Consider the following 20,549-nt stretch of genomic DNA (forward strand, 5'->3'; position numbering starts at 1 on the left):
CTTAAATTCAGGTATTGAAAAAAAATAAAGTTAAGCTCCTGCAGCGCAGAAAGCTGTAATATACACTGATTCCTGGTTTTCTCCATCATAGAAGAGTTCTTCATACATCTTAACTACAGCACATATGAAAGTGCTTGAAGATGCAAGGAATATGTCACAATCCATGACAACAAATAGTTGCAATAGAAAGCTATTGTAGTCCTGATTCAGCATTAAGTTTCAGGAGTGCAGCTTAAAACCTACTTATGCCTTCAACACAGCAGCAAAAGCTGGATGATAAGAACATTTAAGTCTTCTAAGTACTACATTGCGGTTTCCCTGGTGCAACATTGCACTCTTCAAAAAAAGAAAAAAATGCAGCAAAAATGAATAAATTCCAACTGTAAGAAAACCAACCAAATGAACAAAAAGAAAGGACAACTTACCCTCAGCCACTGTTTCTCTGTAAGAGCATCGCTGTAGTCCACATCCCTGCGTTGACGGGATCCTCTACCAAATATTTTCTCTTCTTCTTCTTCACATGTAAGCCGTTCAACTTCAGCATCATCCTTAATAATCCAGGATGGTAATTCATCCTCTTCCATCAGGCGAGGCTTACGCTTTGGATTTCTGGCATCTTCCCTGCGGCGGTCCATGTCCATACGCTGCAATGGCAGTTGGGAAAGGATAAAACACTTTTAAGGGCAAATATTAAGTGAACCATAGAAAATCCTGGCTATCTAATTATACTCAAACCTTTAAACCAAGTCTTTCACAGGTATTTCTATATGTTTTACGGTTTCTCTGTATTAGTAAATGTGATCTGCAAATACTAATCATTCCTTGACAACATCCTGATACAGTGCTATTATTATATAATTCAAACCAACAATTGAAAACACACTAGTTCTGTGAATGTGAATATCAGAAGAAGAAAATTTAAAAGCCGGTACTAGAAAATACGAATCAAGAGACAGAATTAAGAAATTTAGAGAAATGCTTGCCTACACAGTGCCAGAAAACCAGCGTGCTTAAACCACTGAATTTTTCCCGATCTTACCGCTGTACTAGGCAAAAATCAGAACACACAAGAATACCAGCTAAGATTCGGTGAAGTGTTATAAATATTAGAAGGTAATGTGAAGATTTCAATCTGAAATTGAAATAATCACATAAACTAATTTCAGGTGTGGTGAGCAATTACCTCAGAGAAGAGATAGGATAGCCAGGATACATTCCCATGTATGTAATGTAGACTTACTGGTGAGGTGCTTTGTAATCCTTCAGGGGAAGCATCTACCTCTTTCTATCGACTATAAACTGAGCTAGGCTCCTATGGTCCTGTGAATCTCATTTGTTGCCTAAATCAGATAATACAGCCTTTTGAAGATTCATACAACCCTTAAACACTCAGTAATCATTTCCTAAGCAGAGAAAACAAACAGGTAGCCACCAAGCATTTAATTTTCACATTTGAAAAACTAACATACATAGACTGGCACCAGAATTGGCTATAGCATCAGAACAGGCTACTGTTTTGACCAACAAACATTTGTAAAAAGCATTCCCAATTATGTGCTTAACCCTCCTTTGTGTGCATGATGATGCACTTATACAAGACGCCAGCCAGACATACCCGCCTTTTACACTCTTAGGCAAGACACAGATGTGCCTAAATTCAGCTGTATTATCCATCTATAGTTGCACCTCAAATCCAGCCAAATTTACTAACTGAGGTTTAGTGATGGCACTGTCGAATATGCTGAATCTTGTCTCATCCTGGCACGTTTTAAAGTACAAGTGTCCCCAAAACACTACCTCCAGCACAGCATCTTACAAGTCATCTTCACTGTCTTGCCTGGTGCCCTATCAGATTTCTGAACTTAGTGAAAAGCAGAAGATAACACGTGTGCCTTCAGTCTGTAGGTCCAGCTACGTCCAAAAAACAACTATAAATACTTATAGGTTTTCCATATCCTTCATTAACTCAGACAATGATGAATGGGCCGTAGAGCCTTTATTTTTTTATAACAGACCTCCATATTTCACCTTTTAAAAAGGTGAAATCTCATTCAATATGAATTCATTTCAAAAAATGTTTCACATTCAAGCCAGACATGTGGCTTGGTTTACAGCTAACTTAGCAACCAGCAAGCTGCACTGAGAGATGTCCCAAACAGGATGGTATGTATTTATTATTTGAGAACTTCAGTGAAGTCAGGGACAACATAACAACATTAAGCATACAAAGTTAATGCTGAAACTTCATTTTTCCCTTATAATCATACTTCTGTCTGTATGACAAAGAGCACTAAGGCAGGATACTTTAATACTGGTTTTCTGAAATAAAAGCATTTGGGAAGGAAAATTAAACACATTCTCAGTTAATCTCAGATGTAAGTGACACAGCCATATGTTTTCTCTTAGGATACTACCCAAACCATTTTTATGTCCAGGTAACTTTCGTTCCTATATTCCCATATCTTCCCAAGCATATATTTCCAAATCAGATCTACCTTACTTTATTGTAACCAATTAAGTAATTATATTTATACCGTCCTCAATGAGGCCTAAATGCTGTAATGAAAAAACGTCCTATGGTACCAACACTTACACATAAGTGAAGAACTTAAGTACTGATGGACTCGATGACTAAAACTTCCAGTTTAGAAAAAACAGAGAGTCCTGTGAAGTTGAATAGTTATCTTAAATTTCCCAAATTATAACTAAAATAATCCTGAAAAAAACCTACTAAAGCCATTCAGTGTAGAACTAGTAATTTATACACTCCATTGCTGCTACATTGCTATTTTGGATTCAAGGAGATAAACTCTATTAGCACAACTGGAGTACTGGTACTCATTCTAGTGAAAGGCCTTCCTTGAAAGGCCACTCCTCTGCTGGAAAGACAGTTCTTCTATTTGAGGAATCTTTATTTAAGTAAATATAACATTAAAACTAACTTGAATTTTTTTTCTGGAAGAGTAACGCTTGTTGAAGCACACTACTACGGAACGATAAGAATTGCACAGATCACATTGAGACACTGATTTTTCCTTGAATATTTTCTAAACTTTTTTACTACGTGATGCATAAGTATCATTTATAAGCATATATATAAGCACCTTGTGCTTTGCAAGGAATGCAAAGGCAGGACAAAGTGAGGCTTGAAGCCACCTGGAGCTTTGGCCTACTATTGTGTATATGGAGCCTCCAACAGTCAGGGGAACAAAGTCTGCTTGTACACATGCTCTTTCTGAACAGTGGATTTAGCTCTAGAGCTGTATTTCAGGATCTATGCTGAAGTATACTTCTAACCTGCAAGGTAAACACAGAGCAGATCTCAAGGAAACAATGTTCTCCTGTCTCTTCTTTTGGAACTGTGCACTTTATAAGTGAAATACATGCTTTGATGCCTCTAATTCTAGTTAAATGAACAATTCAAATGATAGGTTTTCTTGGATATTGAAGTTCAATGAATTCTGATTACATATGCACAGCCTCAAGAGGTGGGAGGCAGCACAGGTATCACTTACATAAGGAGAATACAAACCTATCTTTTGCTCTTTATCTGACTACGTAAGACCTAAAATATTGATAAAAAGACGAAAACCTTGACTGCCAAACTTGTTTTTCAGATTTTTCTTTTGTAATTATGCAATTCACTAAAAATGAAGAACAATTCTTTATTAACAATTAAAATTATTTCTTAGTCATTAATATGTAACTTCACTGTTTCTACCCCCTAAGGACTTTCAAATTCCTGGCTTTCAAAGCATGTTAGCTTTGCATCCTCAAATTTTTATTACCTACTACCCATTCTCTTTTACTTGCCCTCAAAAGCTTCCATGTAAATTAATATGAAAAACAAATTCAGCCCACATAGCGCTAAAACTGCCTTCACTCTAGGTCTCTCAACTGCTTTACTGAATCGTTGTTAATAGCCTGCAATCCTAATCCAAAAAGATGAAGTTGTAGAAATCTCCTGCGAACAGACATAAATTCATCAGCTGCTTTCAATACATAAATTAGTTCTTTCCTTCTGGGTGTGAAGTATTAAGAAGCTTTTTCCAGCAGCAAACCTGCTTTCAAAGAACGCAGGGTAATGTCAGCTGTAATTTCAGCCAATAATTTGGCTAAAATTATTCCTGTTGAGTTTTGGATCATGTGGCCACCTCTCAGTTTCTGTCATGTAAATCACATTACACTCAAGTAACATTATATGAAACTTAGCACAAGAGGACTAAAATGGCAAGTCAACAATGACAAAAGACACGGTCATGCAAAGGGAGATACAGCTTCTGCAAATTGTGCACTTGAACACCTGTCACACGAACCCTGCACACTTGTGTAACGGTTAAGTTTTACAGATGAATCCTTGAGAAAAAGATGGCGAGGGATTAGAAACCTTTGGTCCTATCAATGCTTGTTTCCACAGACACCCCCGATACACTTTCTTTTGTGCACGTTCCAGTGTCTGTCTTGTTCCACCCTGTAGAACAAAGTAGCCCATCTAGAACTAGAGGGAATGGTGCCTTACTTCAAATACTTAAGTGTTCTCCTGTTTCTGTGTCAGCAACTCTCAAAGGTCCTCCAGCAATCCCCACATTGTCCACACAGTAAAGGCAAGAGCCATGCCTACACATGCCATCAGTGTTTTACCCAAACTAATAAAACCAGAAATACTAATAGAAATCAGTTGCTCATATTTGAACCACTGTCACTAGCTCTACTTTGGTAACTGTGCAACAGCCACAGCAGCAGAGATGCACCTAACTGGGCTCTTGAAAAAAAGTATCAGCAAACTCCAGCTAATTCACAAAGAAAACAGCACAGTTAGTCCATTAATTTATTAAGTTCTTTAGTTGTCCTTGCCAATATCCTACCCAAAAGTCAGAAGAAAAGTTGAAAAATACAAATATATTGTAGAATTAGCAAGTAAAATCATGACTATCAATTTTGCATTGTAAATTTCTTAAGTCGTGTCAGACTATTCTTCCAGACAGGCACTATTCCACTCCATTGTCCACAAAGATCTGTCTTTTTGTCATGGGAGGAACTCTGTGTTTAAGTAGACAACCGTTCTTTCCTCAGATAAATAATGCATGTAAATAAAGCCTATTCTTTCACATAGTTTTCCAAATGCCAAAAGGTTAAGACCTTTGTTAAAAACGTTACAGAGGATATTCTATTTATGATCATATCTTCCTTACCATAAAGAGATCAAATTCCTCCTCACGTCGAGCAATCATTTGATTGAGAGTCTCATCATCAGGAACTTCATCTTCTTCCTGGTTACACATACGGGTAAAGGTATTAGAAACAAGCTATATGCAACTTGAAGTAATAGCCCCATCAGGTCCATGTTGAACTGACCCTCCTTCTGTCACAACATAAATACACAAAATGAAACTAATAATTTCAAGCGATCAGTAATTCTAAAGTAATGCAAATAGAAATAATTAGAGTGACAACTGGGACTTATTACCACCTTCGTAAACTGAGAACGAGGAAATGAGCAAATACACAACCAGGAAATTTTGGATTGCGGTTTTCCTGGGTCAGAAGCAGAGTTAGTGCTTCAGTTAAAATACATGCATTTCCGTTCGGCTGTTCTATAACACTCCCTCAGAAACACCACTCTGCAATATGAGATCTTTGCTGTCAAAGCAAGGAGAATGAAAAAATCCTGGTTAAATGAAAAAGAAAAAAGATGTCATTATACTGGAAACTGAATTCCTTTCTCTTGAACTTTTTCTGGTTACAAATTAGAGACGTGAACCTCTGACTTCAGACAGAACGAATTATTTCACAAAAACAGTTCTTGGAAAAACAATTTAGAACTCTAGAATTCAACTAAAAATGTTAAACCTTAAAAGTTGTAACACCCATTTTAACACAATCAAGAGTCCACAATGCCTGGTTTCCCTCCCTGAATTATTTTGAAAGTACATGGCATTTCAAATCTGACAACAGGTCAATCAAAAAATAAAACTAGAGATTGGTTACTACATACGGCTTACTGAACCTATGTTACAGTATGCTGCAAAACTAGAATTTTTAATAAAAGTTCATGTTTTGCACTCAGTGAAATGGAGTAAGGGATACTGCAAAAAACCTAATATTATTGTAGCTTTGTTTTTCCCCCAGTAATAAGCAGAAAAGGCCTTTTTCTACATCTACACATCTGATTTTTCCTTCACTGGCAAGATTTCTACATCTCAGAAAAAAATACAGTTCCTATTAATGCAATTCCCAGTGAACACCTCTGTACCTTAGTATACATATAATTTAAATTTTAGCATGTAAAAAAGCAATTCGGAAAATGATAAGAGAGCTAGTTCTCACTTCTAGTCAACATTTCTTCAATGTTCAAGATAAGAAAGTTACATTGTTACATACACAGAGGAAAAAAAGAGTACAGATCCTTTGTTTTATTATCAGTGAAAAACGTCAATATCAATGTCATATCAATGAAACTTCACGAAAGTTTCACATGCTTCCTATCATCTCAACCAGAGCAACTTGTGATCTGAAAAAAAATAACAGATCTCACAGCAGAAGCTGCAACAAGAGTGTCTGCATCATCTGTGGTTAGCCTGAATGCCAACTGGGTAGGCCTGGCAGAAGAAAAATTTATCAACACCAGTGCCAACAAAAAGTGCCTCCATGAACCAGTTACTTCTGATCACCTGTCACACATTGCTATTGTTCTAATATCTCTTTCTAAATACACAGAATATACCTCTTGGCTTTATCTAGTACTGCCTAAAAGAAACAGATCAAAAAGGAAAGGAAATAAGAAAGAAAAATAAGGGGAGTTTTGACCCCGAGTTTATGGAAACTACTAAGAAAGTACAATATGGTGCTCTACATACAAGTGTGAAAAGCTTTGATATGCAAGTTTAAAGCATGCGTAGCATGGGAATATTTAACTAGGTGGTCATTAAACAACCTCTTTACTAGATGTGCTAGCCTGTGTATACAGGTCAGAGTTGTTCTGATATTAATAACTTGTAACTGAGACATTTACTTTTTCTTGTCAATGCCTTATTTGATGCTGAAACTGTAGTTCCAGTACAGTTACAATGAAGAAGCAATGGCTCACCCAGTGCAGGATGGTGCAAATTCAATTCCTCTTACCCTCTCAGCAGTTTCAGCATTTGGGTAAAGTTTTGTATACTCTCTGTTACCCAAGAAATTTGCTTCAGCTTCATTCTGACTGTTAGGCGTCAGACTGTAACACCAATGCTTGCTTTAATGAGTGATACTGGGTTAAACCTGTGCTTGCTTCAGGATGGCACACCAAGTGTATTTGGATAATATGCAAGAAGCACACTGCCTTGTAGCAATCTAGGAAACAAGGCATGTCAAAATAGACCTGAACTACAATAACCAGAGTGCTGACTTACAAAACATTTTTAGACAAATATTTTTTAAGGCTCTGAAAAGGTAACAAAATTGTGTCAATTTTTAGAACAAATGCATAGGCTTACTGAAAATGTCTGTTGGCTGTTGGCTTCCAATTCACCTATCTACTCACACAGATGGTGTTGCCTGCTTAGGAACTACAGTTTTACTTAATAAAAAACGGTACATATACATCATCCCATTTCTGGATTCAGATCCTACAATTACTCATAAAATTGTCTGTTTTCTTTAACTTCTTATGAAAAATACAAGAACAAGAATATAAAATTCTATCTTATTGATGCACTAGCTGCTTCCAAATGCACAACATGACAAAGAGTTCACACAAAAGATTTAATTATTAAAGGAGTAAACTCCTTAGTCTTAGAAACTTGACACCACATAATGAAGGATGCCTGGATAAAGACAAACTACAGAATCTTCTTTTCATTCAGTGTGTACCATATTCATATATACCAGGCACACTCAGAGGCAAAATTAGGCTTGATATCTCCGCATCTTTAACCAACACAAGATATTTTTGAAGTGGGAGACAGGCATTGCCGAGTGGCATTTTTTTGTGTGCACTGTCAGTATAATTCATCTATTCGTATGCTCCATCCCAAAGGCAGCTTTCATTGAAATGCTGAATTTTGTTCACATTAACAGTAGAGTCTGCAGTGACAAGCAAAAGACGGGGCTCACCATTCCACAGTCTCAATTCCAGAGAAGAACACAATGAACACACAAGGACATACGTTCAGTGATTCTAGAAACTCACTTTCCACTACTATAAGGAAAGACTTGATAGCTGGTTTTAAACAGTGAATTGTTTCCTGAAGAGGAAGTGATAACTGTTAAGTCCATGCTGGACACAGCACCAGAAAGAAAACAGTTATTTTGTTGGCTTGCCCTAAGTCCAAAGCACATCAAAGCAGATCTTCACTCTTACCCATGATCCAAAAGAAGCACAGTAAGCAAGGTCTTTCATGATTGAATCTGGTTAATGCTGGTTGCTCAGCATGTCTACAAATCAGATTACCTAGTTTAACATATAAATTGGATTTAGGAACTGTTTCATAATCTGTTTTGGAAAAAAATGTTTGTTTGAATACAGTTTTTTGCCAAAATTATGAAAAGGCAGAACGGGTTTAAGTTACAATACTTAAATCTACACCAAGATGTAATCAAAACCACTACTCTATAACATATTGTGACCACAAAAAAAAAAAAAAGGAAAAATGAAGCAGTTTCTTTGACTGGGTAAGAATATGACAATATTTCTAATTTCTGAAGAGATGACTATTTTCATAACTGATGAAAAATTACTCTGTACTTCCTGAAATATCCTCTTACTGATTAGTTCTAACTACTTTACCTCATTTTCTTCTTCATGCTCTAATATAGCCTGTAGAAAGGCTCTCCTTTCATGGCTTGAAGATTTCTGATCAAACATTCCAGCCTGAATAACTTTCTGATCTACATTCAACTTATACTTTGCAGCTGCAAGTATTTTCTCTTCCACGCTGTTCACAGTGCACAGTCGCAGGACTCGAACTTCATTCTGCTGACCAATTCGGTGAGCTCTGTCTTGGGCCTGCAAGTCCTATTAGGCAAAGAACACAGTGAGTGATTTATATTTTAAGTGTGTTATAGAAATCCCTCTCTGCTTAAAGGATATTACAATGCTGAATTCTTTCTGGAATAAGAAGGAATCAGACAGTCCACCACAATTCACGCTGTTCATTGCCTGTTGTTTTCTTTCAAAAACTTTATCAGACACATACTGAGGGAAAATAGAAAGAAGAAAACATGTACATGCTCAGTACAGTGTTAATGCAGTAAGCACAAAACTTCTTGAAAGCACGTGCACTGACTGAGAAGGGCTGATATATTTACTTTGTCCCTTCTGTTCAAAGCTCGTAGCCTTCCAAGTCAGAATGAACCTTAAGTAAAATATCATTTGACTTCAGGAAAGGGAAGCCACAAAATTACTAGTTAAAAAACAATACATGAACTTATCTACTAATAGCTGCTGCTAATTCTTAAATACGTTAACTAAAAATTATTTGAAATGATAAATTGGCTTTGTGTTAAAACAACTTAAATATCATCTTCCTTATTGAAAGTTCATATATACAATATAATGTGGACAAATGTAACTATTTTTTGGTCAGGTGACTGCACTTGAAAACAGTGGAAGTAAGAAATACACCACAGGTCATAGGTAAAGAATTTACTTTATTATTTGAAAATCCTATCTATTTTCTTTGAGGAAAAGAGGAATCCAGTGATTTCTATAAATTATGTGTTTCTGCTTCAGGACACTCAGACACAGAAGGGTACCTAATCTCAAAACACTATCAGTTTTATGCTACCTCACAACAAAAAAATTTCTTAATGTAGAGAGAAAAAAAAAATCAGCAATGACTTTGTCTATTTCAGTCCAGCACCGTGCTTTTGCTACTATTGTAAGCTCTTTCTTCCCACAATTCTCTTCCCAAGCACTACACATGATGCAGCTGCCACAATCTAAATGTGTATTTGAAGTCTGCATTAACCTTGAAGATGAAGTTGTTTCTAAAATTATTCTCAGAAGCACAGCAAAATGGTAAAGAGAGGAAACAGAAGTTTGTATTTCTAGAAATACAGTGAGCAAGTGCTACCAGCCCTTCCCCCATGGCCATCCCCTTTTAATACATTGCTCATTAAAATTAATAAATCACTTCCATCTGCAGAAGAAGAGAACCTGCATGCACTGAAAGGAGGCTGAGAGGATACAAAACTGTTGGTGTCTTCTATGCAATACGTGACAAGACCAGAGGAAACGGCCTCAAGTTCACCAGAGGAGGTTTAGACTGGATGTTACGAAAAACTCCTTCATTGAAACGGTTGCCAAGCATTGGAACAGGCAGCCCAGGGAAGTGGTTAAGTCACCATCCCTAGAGGTATTGACAAGACGTGTAGACGTGGCACTTACAAAAATAGTTTAGTGGTGCACTTGACAGTGTTAGGTTAGATTGGAGCCTATGATCTTAAAAGCCTTTCCCAGTCTAAATCATTCTACGATTTTGTAATTTAGCAATCTGCCCATTGAATACTCCAGAAAATATTCTGTAGTTTTTACTATACTGCAAATATCAAACCCTTGAAATACACAGTACTCTGCATTAAATTTGTCTGTCAGGCTGACTGAAAGACAACAAAACCCACAAAGAATGAAATGATTTCTGAGCTGCTTTTCAAATTTCTAAACGTAATTGCTCCAAATTTATTAAGCCTTGCTTTAAATTGGTCACAATGGCATCTGTGGGAGTGCTGCTTTCATTGGTCTATAAAGAAGGCTTTTTAGTCTCACTTCCCTTACTTTTTTACATGTGGCCATTGACTATGATGTGATTTGCACAGGCTTGCACAACAGCTGAAAACATACACATATGTACTTCCACAGATTAAGATTTAAGAACTTAGGTTCTTAAAAAAAAAATAAATAAAAAGGCACTAAATGACAAAGACAGACTTGAGTTACTCTTCTGGCTTTTTTAAATAAGTAAAAGAGGTCTGATACCCTATTTTCCTGGTGATCTGTACTCACTGCTACCCATACACATCACCAGTGCACGTTCAGTGTCTCTGACCAAGACTGCTGCATTTACATGGCCACTAATTTCCTGAGACAGGCAGCACTCTGCACAGCTTTCACTAAAATATTGCCATCTACCTACCAAAGACTCAAAATGGGGAATTCCTTTATAATGTCCTAAGCATTAAAGAGTGAGTACAGTTACACAAATGAAGTAGGTCCATACGGGCCCTAGCTCTGAGGGTTCTCCAAGACTCAGAAAAAAACCCCCCAACATATGCAGACACAGAATTACTTCATCAATTCAAACTGAAACATATCCTAATTGTAGCAGTTTGCCTAATTCCTCTCAAAGCAGCATTTTATGACTTACTGGGATCTATCTATTCCTTTCACCCCATGCTATATCACCAATTTAAAGAAGAAACCCAAAAAAGCATCATGAATTCTTTGCACATTTCAAAAGATAAGTAAATAAAAATAACCTGGTGAGGATTCCAGTCACTATCAAAGATTATAACCGTGTCAGCAGCCTGGAGATTTAAGCCTAGTCCTCCAGCCCTTGTACTCAGCAAGAAGATAAAATATTGGGACCCAGGTTCATTGAACTTCTTCAAGAGAGCAGCTCGATCCTCCGATTTTGTTGTGCCTGAGAACATATAAAGAGAAGAACACCTTATAACAAAGACATGAACTGAAATACTATAAATACAATGTCAGTTGCTAAAGATATATGTGGAAGCAAAATTCTAGCTCACTTGCTCTTTGCTCCCCCTGCCACAGTTTCCATAATAGAGAATAAACACTGCCCAAAAAACACAGAATAGAATAGAATCATAGAATAGAACAATTACGCTGGAAAAGACCCTCAGCTGACTGCCAGATGCACACTCCACCCCCCCTTCCCAAAGCACAGAGGTAGAAAATAAGATGGAAAAGCTCCTGGACTGAACAAAAGCAGTCTAATAAACCCAAAATCTGTGCATGCAAGTAAAGCAAAAAGAGAAATTTATTTACTACTTCAGCATCCAGTTTTCCAGCCACTTCCTGGAAAGCAAGACCTCAGCAGCTGTAATGATTACTAAGGAAGACAAATGCTGTAACAAAGAAAGTCCCTGCCTCCTCTTCCTTTCCTCCAGATTTTACTGATGAGCATCTTGTTTGTGCCAGAGGTCCTGGATAAGTCCCGGCTCATTCCCAGCCCACTGACCTTCGGAGTTGAGAGGTGTTTTGGAGAGAAAGCCTTGATGCTGTGCAAACACTGCTCCACAAGAGCCAAAACACAGCAGTGTTATCATTGCTGTGTTATCAATCCTGCCTAGCCACAAATACAAAGGACAGCACTATCGGGATGCTAGGAGAAAGTTAACTTTAGCCCCCGCAAACCCAACAGAATCACAGCCAAACTGCTGGGCCACAGAAACCAACTCCCTTCAGAAGCACGACTTGTGTAGCACTCTGTGTGAGAAGAGCGTGATAAAATCTGCACACGTTACACCATCACAAAATTGTAAAAGAAGAAACAAGGGGTCAGTTCAATATCAGAAAAAAATTGTTCACAGTAAGAGTCATTAGGCACTGGAATAGGCTGCCCAGGGAGGTGGTCGAGTCGCCTTCCCTGGAGGTGTTTAAGGAACGGGTGGACGAAGTGCTTAGGGACATGGTTTAGGGAGTGTTAGGAATGGTTGGACTCGATGATCCAATGGGTCCTTTCCAACCTTGTGATTCTGTGATTCTGTGATTCTGTGAATTAAATGCAAAACCTTAAAAAAACCCCAAGGAGCTGTATTTACCATGCTACATATTGCTACAGAAATTCTAGCTTGAAAAATAAATAATTTTAAAATATGTTGTGTCAGGTGATTTATAATATTTTAAATGTAAGAAAATTAATATTCCTTGAATTGAACCCTTAAAACACCTGCAGGCCAAAAGTGCAAGGCGAGTTTTGTTAGCATGGTACTACGTTCTTCAGCCAGTTTTGACAAAGACATCCTGTGGCACAGAGACAGCTCATTTGTGTTTCAATTTCTTACCCCATTTTACATTTGATCACACAACAGCTTTAAAAGTTTATGACCATTAATATTTGTAAAAGCTAAGACTACTTCTCAGCATTACTTTTGCCAAATAAAGCATGAAGTGAAGAACCAACTTAAAATGCTGCAAAAAAATATTTAAAGTAACCTTAAATTCTCAATCTATTCATGCAATTCTTTATATTTTTCTTAATCATCACTTTCTATTAAAAAGGTATTCTGAGGAAAGCTGCTGGCCCTACATAATAGTATAATGTTGAGATATATTAAGTAAAATAAACAGTATTTAAGGTCTGCGTAAGGCAGAGATCAATATGTTTTTAAACTATCTTTTAATTTAAAGATAATAAAACATATCTTCACAGGAATTAATTAAGGCTATGGACATTCCTGTGAAATTTAGGAAGAAAACTACGGTTACTACTCTGTCTGTCACTCTCTTCATCTATGCTGTGAAGAATGGCAGTTAAACTTCAACTAAGTAAAAATTAACAAATTCTATTGCAATCTAGATAAAAAAATAGCATTATCGTCCCTCATGATGGGAATACTTTCAGAAAACTTATGTAGTGACTACTGACTGGAACTTCGCATTTTAAACCCTGTTTGAAAAAAAGATATCAGCCCTTAAACACAAAATTTCTACATGACCGTTCATCAAAACAATCCCTCAACCAAATGGTTTGCAGTATATCAGATGAAACGGAACAGTTAAAGAGGCAGGGAGATAAAGAATCACTATGATCAACACTACAGAAAGAGGCAAAGGTACTTCTTGCTCAGTATCTTGTCTCTAAGAACGGGGAAAACTCTAATAAGCTGCAGCGTAACGGTCCACTACCATAATCTGATTATAAAAACAGATGTAGACTCCTCCTTCTCACATAACAGCACTGGTGTCCTAGGAAGACATGAGCAGGGTCCCCAAGTCTCCCATGTCCAAGTTAATGAAGCCTGCTACCTCCTAACTTATTTATCCTTTTTCTTTGTTTCATTTAGCTTACCATCAAGACGCAGGTAAAGGAAATTTCGGAAGGCAAAGTAGTCTTCCATAATGGTCATGAGAGATGTCATTTGACAGAAAAGAAGCACACGATGGTTAGTAGCTCGTAACTTTGGTAGAATACGATCCAGTAGCTCAAACTTCCCTGAGGCCCGATAAAGTTCAGCTCTGTTGCAGATAAAAAGTACAGAAAATGCCACAATGAGCCTGCACTTAGAAAAGTTTTTAGTCATTATAATGCCAAGAGTATAACAGAGATTAATTTACTTAAGATAAACAAAACTAGTAATACTCTTCTCTCTTTAAACCTGTTTATAGTGATAAAATGAAAAAAAAAACCAAAAACCTACGTGGATTCCTGTTGGAAAGGATTTACTTCAATTACAAAACCAAAAGTCTGTGTGGACTTCCAACCACACAGAACACCTTCCCTTTTGAAACTTAATTCTGTTTCACTATTTATTAAAACAAACATTTGTCAGACAGATAAGCATTTTTTTCAATTAAGACGCTCACCTGCCAGTTTTGCTTTCAACTGGCATTTACTGCAGCTGTTAAGTTGTATTCATTAGGTACATGTTAAAAACAACTCCCTTTCCACTAAACCACTCTGATGTATGTACATTAAAGTGAAATATTCCAAATTGAACTAATAAACAGAGGTAGTTCGAGAAGTTTGACAAAGGAGATATTCTTTAGCCACATAACCTTAGTAGTCCTGAACAATGTTGTTTTGACTAGCTGCTTGTCTTCTATACTATGAATCCCAAAACAGACTCTTAGTATTGAAATTCAAGTGATAACTGAGAAAATTAATAAAAGTAAAGAGGATGTCTAAGTTAGCATCACAATAACGTGCTTTACAAAAACAAGTGTCACATGACTTTTTTCTAACTGAGTCCGTGCACTCTAAACATAATTTATCATTATCAATGATATACTTAAGTCCACAAGATACATGGCCTTCTGATATGCATATACATGTAATCAGGAAAAGACTAAACTGTTTAGGAGTTATCTGGAGGGAGGAAGAGCCATTAACACAACACTTGAACAGGAAGAGGGGTTAAGTGGAAGATATACACCTTTCCTTTAGAAAGCATCCATTTCTAGACAGCTGCACAAAGAAGTGTCAAGCACAAAATTTATATTTATTTTATTTCAAATAATGGAAGAAATGCTATTGTAGTATGGTATAAAGACGGTAAAGGAGGAAAAGCAGAAGGCAAATGTAACGTGAAAGAGAAGAAAATCCTAACTGATATCTCTGAAGAGTTACTCCAATGAATTTCAGTACCTAAGCTACGTCAAAATAAGGGGAAAGGAAGACACTAGTTTAAAATTTTCTTTTGTCTGTCCTCCTGAAAGAGATGGAGGGTCGTGATAAGCTCATAAAACACATTTAATACTGTTATGTTTTTGCTTCAGATACGCACCCTGTGCCTCTTTTGCCTTTCTATAAACTGCTTGTGTTTGTTAGCATGCAACTTACAGAAAAAGAATGTGATACATTAGTGTAAACAGGAGAAAAAAATGAAAAGTTACCCGTTGATGACACCATTTGAATATCCTAAATGTTCAGCGAAGGACTCCTGCAATGTTAGAAGCAGATAATTACAATCAGTTATAAACGGATTCTTAAGATCAACACAGTAATCCAAAATTATGCATTCTTACGTCAATTAAATGAAATACATGAGAGTTGGGTTTTGAGTTCCCTTATGTTCATACTCTTGCAATTCACCTAACAACAGTGCTGTGTTTTCCTGTATCATTATCATTTGAAATTCATGGTTTGCAGAAGTAAATCAGTCAGCATACATTTCGCCAGACTACAAATACAGTAGAATCTAATTAAGTTATACTAATTACTGGAGGATTTGCAAACTTCTCAATTTAATTAATTAGCATACAAGAGACAAAGAGTGAAAATGACAATAATACACAGAATCATAGAATCAATTTCATTATTCACTTAATGTAGCTACAATTCAGATGGACACTTCTGATCTTTCCAGATGTATTAATATATTTCTGTACTTTACATCCTAATAAGAAATGTTATATGGATAGTACATTTGGCTGAAAAAACAACATGAATGGAACAGGACCATTTTGGTTGACAATGCAACAGATTAGCATCCTGCTGGTTATAAGGATTCTACACATGGCATTTTGAGCTACCATCTCTAGGCAAATTAGGTCTAAGCATACACTAAGTTGCCCTGGAATGTCTTAAATTTTAAAACTTCATTTTTTAAAGACAGTGTCTCAACAAGATTAAATGCTTTAAAACTAGACTTCATATCACCAATAAAAAGCTAGTGATCGGCCAATTTGTTTCTAAAAACAAGGGACCATAATGACAATCAAGTGTTTTTCAAATGTGTCCTTTTCAGCAAATTAAATGGACAGAAACATCCTCTCTCACACACATAAGCTTCAACAGCACTTTTCTATTGTACTAGCCATCTGAATAAAAACAATTCTCATAATCAATCGTGTCAGTCTTACCTCAATGTGTTGGAACATGTATGGGTGATTGCATATCTTTCTCAATTGCATGATAGTGTTCATAAGAGTTTTTGCTCCACCTTTTCCCTATGGGTAAAAACAATGCAAATCAAACGATGAATCTGACTTCCTAGCTTATTAGTGAAGCTTTTCACAGACATTTTTAAATAAAGGTATAAAAATACTTCTACATCAACCCTGAACACTGCATCACTAACAATATAACAAAAAACAACCCAAACCCCCAAAATGACAAAAAAACCCAGAAGCTATTGTGCCATTGTATTGCTGTCTAAACTCATCGATTATAAGGATAACAAAAAACGAAGACCTGGAAGTAAACCACAAAGTACATTATGTATCTACCTGCAGTATGCAGAGTGGGAAGCAGAGCAGCTACTGTCCAACATACTGTTTATTTATAGTGTTTATTATGAACCAAAACAAATGCCACCAGGTCTGATTTCTCCAGCAGGAAATTATTCTGACCAGATGCTTTTCAATTCTAGAGTATCTCCTCCTGTCTGCTAACTGGATACATGGATTTCTGTTTACAGACCAAGGAAAACACAGGGCCACAGGCAGCTAAAAAGCTACAGATAACCAAACCTTGTGAGTCACCTTAATATTTAACAAAGTATGTTCTCAAAACCTACTTTACCATGAATCAGTTTTAGAACCAGAAGAGACTTCAGACAACAGTCAGTTGCACTAGACTGAACTGTATGGTTAAAAACTAATTGCAACTGGCGGAACACAAGTTTGAGATCATATCATATTAACAATGCCAAACACCTGTTGCCTACTGATGCTACTTTGCATTGTTGCAGTTTTACAAAAATATAATCACAGTGGTATGAGTAATTCAGATATATTTTAAATATCTCAGCCACAACAACTTATCCATTTCCAACAGTAAAAGTAGGGAAAAATATACTATCTGATCTTTCCTAAAAAGCACAGTGAAATCATAACTTCCGTCTGAAACAGAGATTTTACATTTGAAGGAGACAGTCTACACATCTAAAACTTGGGTTTATTCTTTTCAAAATTCTCTCAAATATGCTCCAAAACGCAGTTCATATTTGTGTTAAGAGCCTTCTAGAGCTTTCCCATTTAATGAATTCTCTCTAGTCTGAGCTGGGTTCAGGCAAGAACTGCAGCAAAGTAGAATTTTTTCCTAGTACAGTAATTGTTTGATCACTAAAGCCAAGCATTCTGAACAACCACTCCCCTCTGCTAGCAACAAGTGTCATGGATAAGAGATTCTGATGAGGGAGTGAAAGAAAAAAATAAATTACAAGAGGGTACAAGGAAGTAAAAATCTTAAGACAGTTAGGGAGAAGGAAAGGAGAGGTACATCTTCAGGAGACAGCAAAGGCAATTTGAACTGCTTAAGGAAAAAGCTGGGTAGAGGCACAAGCAGGGGAAAAATGACAGAAGATTCTGAGCTGGTGAAAGAGAGGAAAGAGACCAGAAGGGGAAGGAAATAGCAGATTGATACAAAATGAAATTTGTAGGGTGAAAGTAAAGACATTAAACCACAAAATTACATTAAAAACAACAGAGGAACAGAAATTAATGTTTACACAGTGCTAAAACTGTGAAGACAAGTTTCAATATCCAATGATAAAAAATTGTTACATGTGGAGTTTGAATAAGCACCAGCAAAGAAAACCAGCAGGTCTGACTGTGCAAAACAAGGAGGGTAAAACGAGATACTGACTAAAACCGGTTACGCACTGTACCAATGCAATCTGCAAAAGGATAATGGAAGGACAGCATGTGATTGCACTGTTATCAGCAACATACACATAACCGGGTGCAAATACGAACCGCTACGCACCAGCTGTTCTGTAGTGTCTCTTAAAGGTATTTCACATTTATTATAATGTGAAAAGTATATACACAGATAAGCTGATGAATGGCAATTTGTTTACCATATATTCACTAGATCAAGTTCCACAATGGCATAAACAACATTCACTAAAATGTAGTCTAAATGTAACTACATGACTTTGAATCTTAATGTAAAGAACTTTTTTGTTAACAGATCTTCTAAGTATGAACGCAAGCCATAAAGTCCTAGCTGGCCAAAACAAGACTTATACTTAAATAACAGCTCTGAAAGACAAGATGAATCATCACCTGTAGCCAGCGCTGTCACAATCACAATATTCAGGTACATTATTGGATCAAAGTTGGCCATGGTAAATGCTGTTTTTCACCCAAACACTGACTGTTTGCAGAAAGGCATTGTAATACAGTGAATACAAGCAGTATCTTTTTCTTGTGAACAGAGAACACAAGCTGCAGTCTTGTAAAACAAAAGCACGTCTAATAGAAATTTATTTTCCCATGACAGATACCTTCCGTAAAAGCCTACATACTAATTTTATAGAGTAGAAATCATATTTTTAACATGTTTAATTGTAATACATTATTCCCTATGTGTTTTAGTTTTCTCTTGTACCTTCTTGTCTTTTTCAGAACCATCTGTGAGAAGGATTCCCTTGGCTTGCATGTGACGGTACAGGATCTTCTGAAGAGCTGACATATCACATTTGATCACATATTCCACCTAGTGTAAAAAAAAAACCAAAACAGAAAACCAGGCATAAACACAGACACAATCATGTCAGTAGTAGGATCTAACTACAGGGTTCTTTATCCAAACACAAACCTAAAAACTACTAATCTTTTATCTGTGCCATAACACTACATATGATATCAGCGAGCAGCAATACAACTGGCAAGCAGCGCAACAGGCACCTGAAAAGATTATCTGTGAGAGTCACAACTACTATAAGACAGCTAGACCCTAAGAATGTAACTGGAGAACTGTCATAGTTTTTTCTCACTCCGTAATTTTAACAATTTTGAAAAAATAATTAAAAATTCCTTTTCTTTTATTTTATGCTTGATATGTAATTTTAAAAAAACATTTTATATTTAAAAAATTGTGCACTCCATTATGTGCCTAAGACATTGTAAAATATCAAGCAAATCATTATAGAAATATCATCATGATATATCTAACAAATAAGCATTCCTGACGGTGTCTGATCAGGATTACACTTACCTAGATTGGCATTGAAATACGCTGTTTTCTCAACATCAACTAAAAACATAGGGAATTCATCAAATACTGTACAATCTCCACACTCAGTCTGACTTCCTGTTCAGCTTTGTAAAACTATATTTATTAAAGCAGTTTTTGACTGCACACCATCTTTAAATCCATTAATATGAAGGCAGAATTAATACTCCAATTTAACCCTTTTCCTATGTTTCTAAATTACAGTCATTGTGGTTTTAGTAAGTTACGTAAAATAAAAACAGCCATGTAATAAAGCCACATTAGTGGCCAGAAATGTTTCAAGCTATGACTAAAAGTATAATCTTCCTAATGTTTAATAAATTGAATAAAAATGATCAAGTTATTTTCTTCTCAGAAAAACAGGTGGGCAAACTCATTAAAAAGAAGTGACTATTTCTTCAATGGCCTCTTTACCAAGATACATAATACCAAGTGAACCTGATTAACAATCTGCAGTCATCAAGTTCAGTCCTTGTTCCTGGACTAACTGATTAGTTCATTAACAAAATAAAGGAAACAAAATGAAACATAGTCCTTCTGAGCATTGTTTAGGGAACTTCTAAAACGTCCTTTTCCAATACTCTACTTGGCATAAATCTGAAACAAAATAAATATTTCAGTAATATTTTTAAATGTAACTGTTTTGTTCTCAAACAATGCTTCTGAGGATACTGAGAATGTGACATCTGAAGGAAAAGAGTCACGACAGTAAGCGTTCACAACATGATAAAGATAAGGCAAAAAAACTTAAAAAGCCTATCGAGTACTGCCACTAACCATCTGTAAAGAGCTCTTCATACATTCAGCCAGTGTTAGTCACCTCATAACACAACTTAAAAAAAAATTCATTTTGGCATAGTTTTAACTCAGTTGATCTTAGTAACAAGTTTTCCCTAGCATACCTTAAAATTTACTTTTTTA

General features: G+C 36.3%; 1 protein-coding gene across 7 annotated transcripts in view; it reads right to left on the reverse strand.

The window, feature by feature from the left end:
- SMARCA2 (SWI/SNF related, matrix associated, actin dependent regulator of chromatin, subfamily a, member 2) overlaps positions 1-20,549 on the reverse strand; it is a 113,123-nt gene that overhangs the window by 34,916 nt on the left and 57,658 nt on the right. For all 7 annotated transcript variants that reach the window (XM_054054375.1, XM_054054370.1, XM_054054371.1 and 4 more), the window contains 8 exons: positions 19,002-19,109; positions 16,529-16,615; positions 15,560-15,606; positions 14,016-14,182; positions 11,458-11,621; positions 8,768-8,995; positions 5,193-5,270; positions 426-644 (listed from right to left, as the gene is read on the reverse strand). In XM_054054375.1, the coding sequence (XP_053910350.1) occupies positions 426-644; positions 5,193-5,270; positions 8,768-8,995; positions 11,458-11,621; positions 14,016-14,182; positions 15,560-15,606; positions 16,529-16,615; positions 19,002-19,109 (1,098 nt within the window). The remainder of the gene's footprint in view (positions 1-425; positions 645-5,192; positions 5,271-8,767; positions 8,996-11,457; positions 11,622-14,015; positions 14,183-15,559; positions 15,607-16,528; positions 16,616-19,001; positions 19,110-20,549) is intronic.

The sequence above is a fragment of the Cuculus canorus genome, chromosome Z (genome assembly GCF_017976375.1).
Source record: "Cuculus canorus isolate bCucCan1 chromosome Z, bCucCan1.pri, whole genome shotgun sequence".
Classification (NCBI taxonomy): Eukaryota; Metazoa; Chordata; class Aves; order Cuculiformes; family Cuculidae; genus Cuculus; species Cuculus canorus.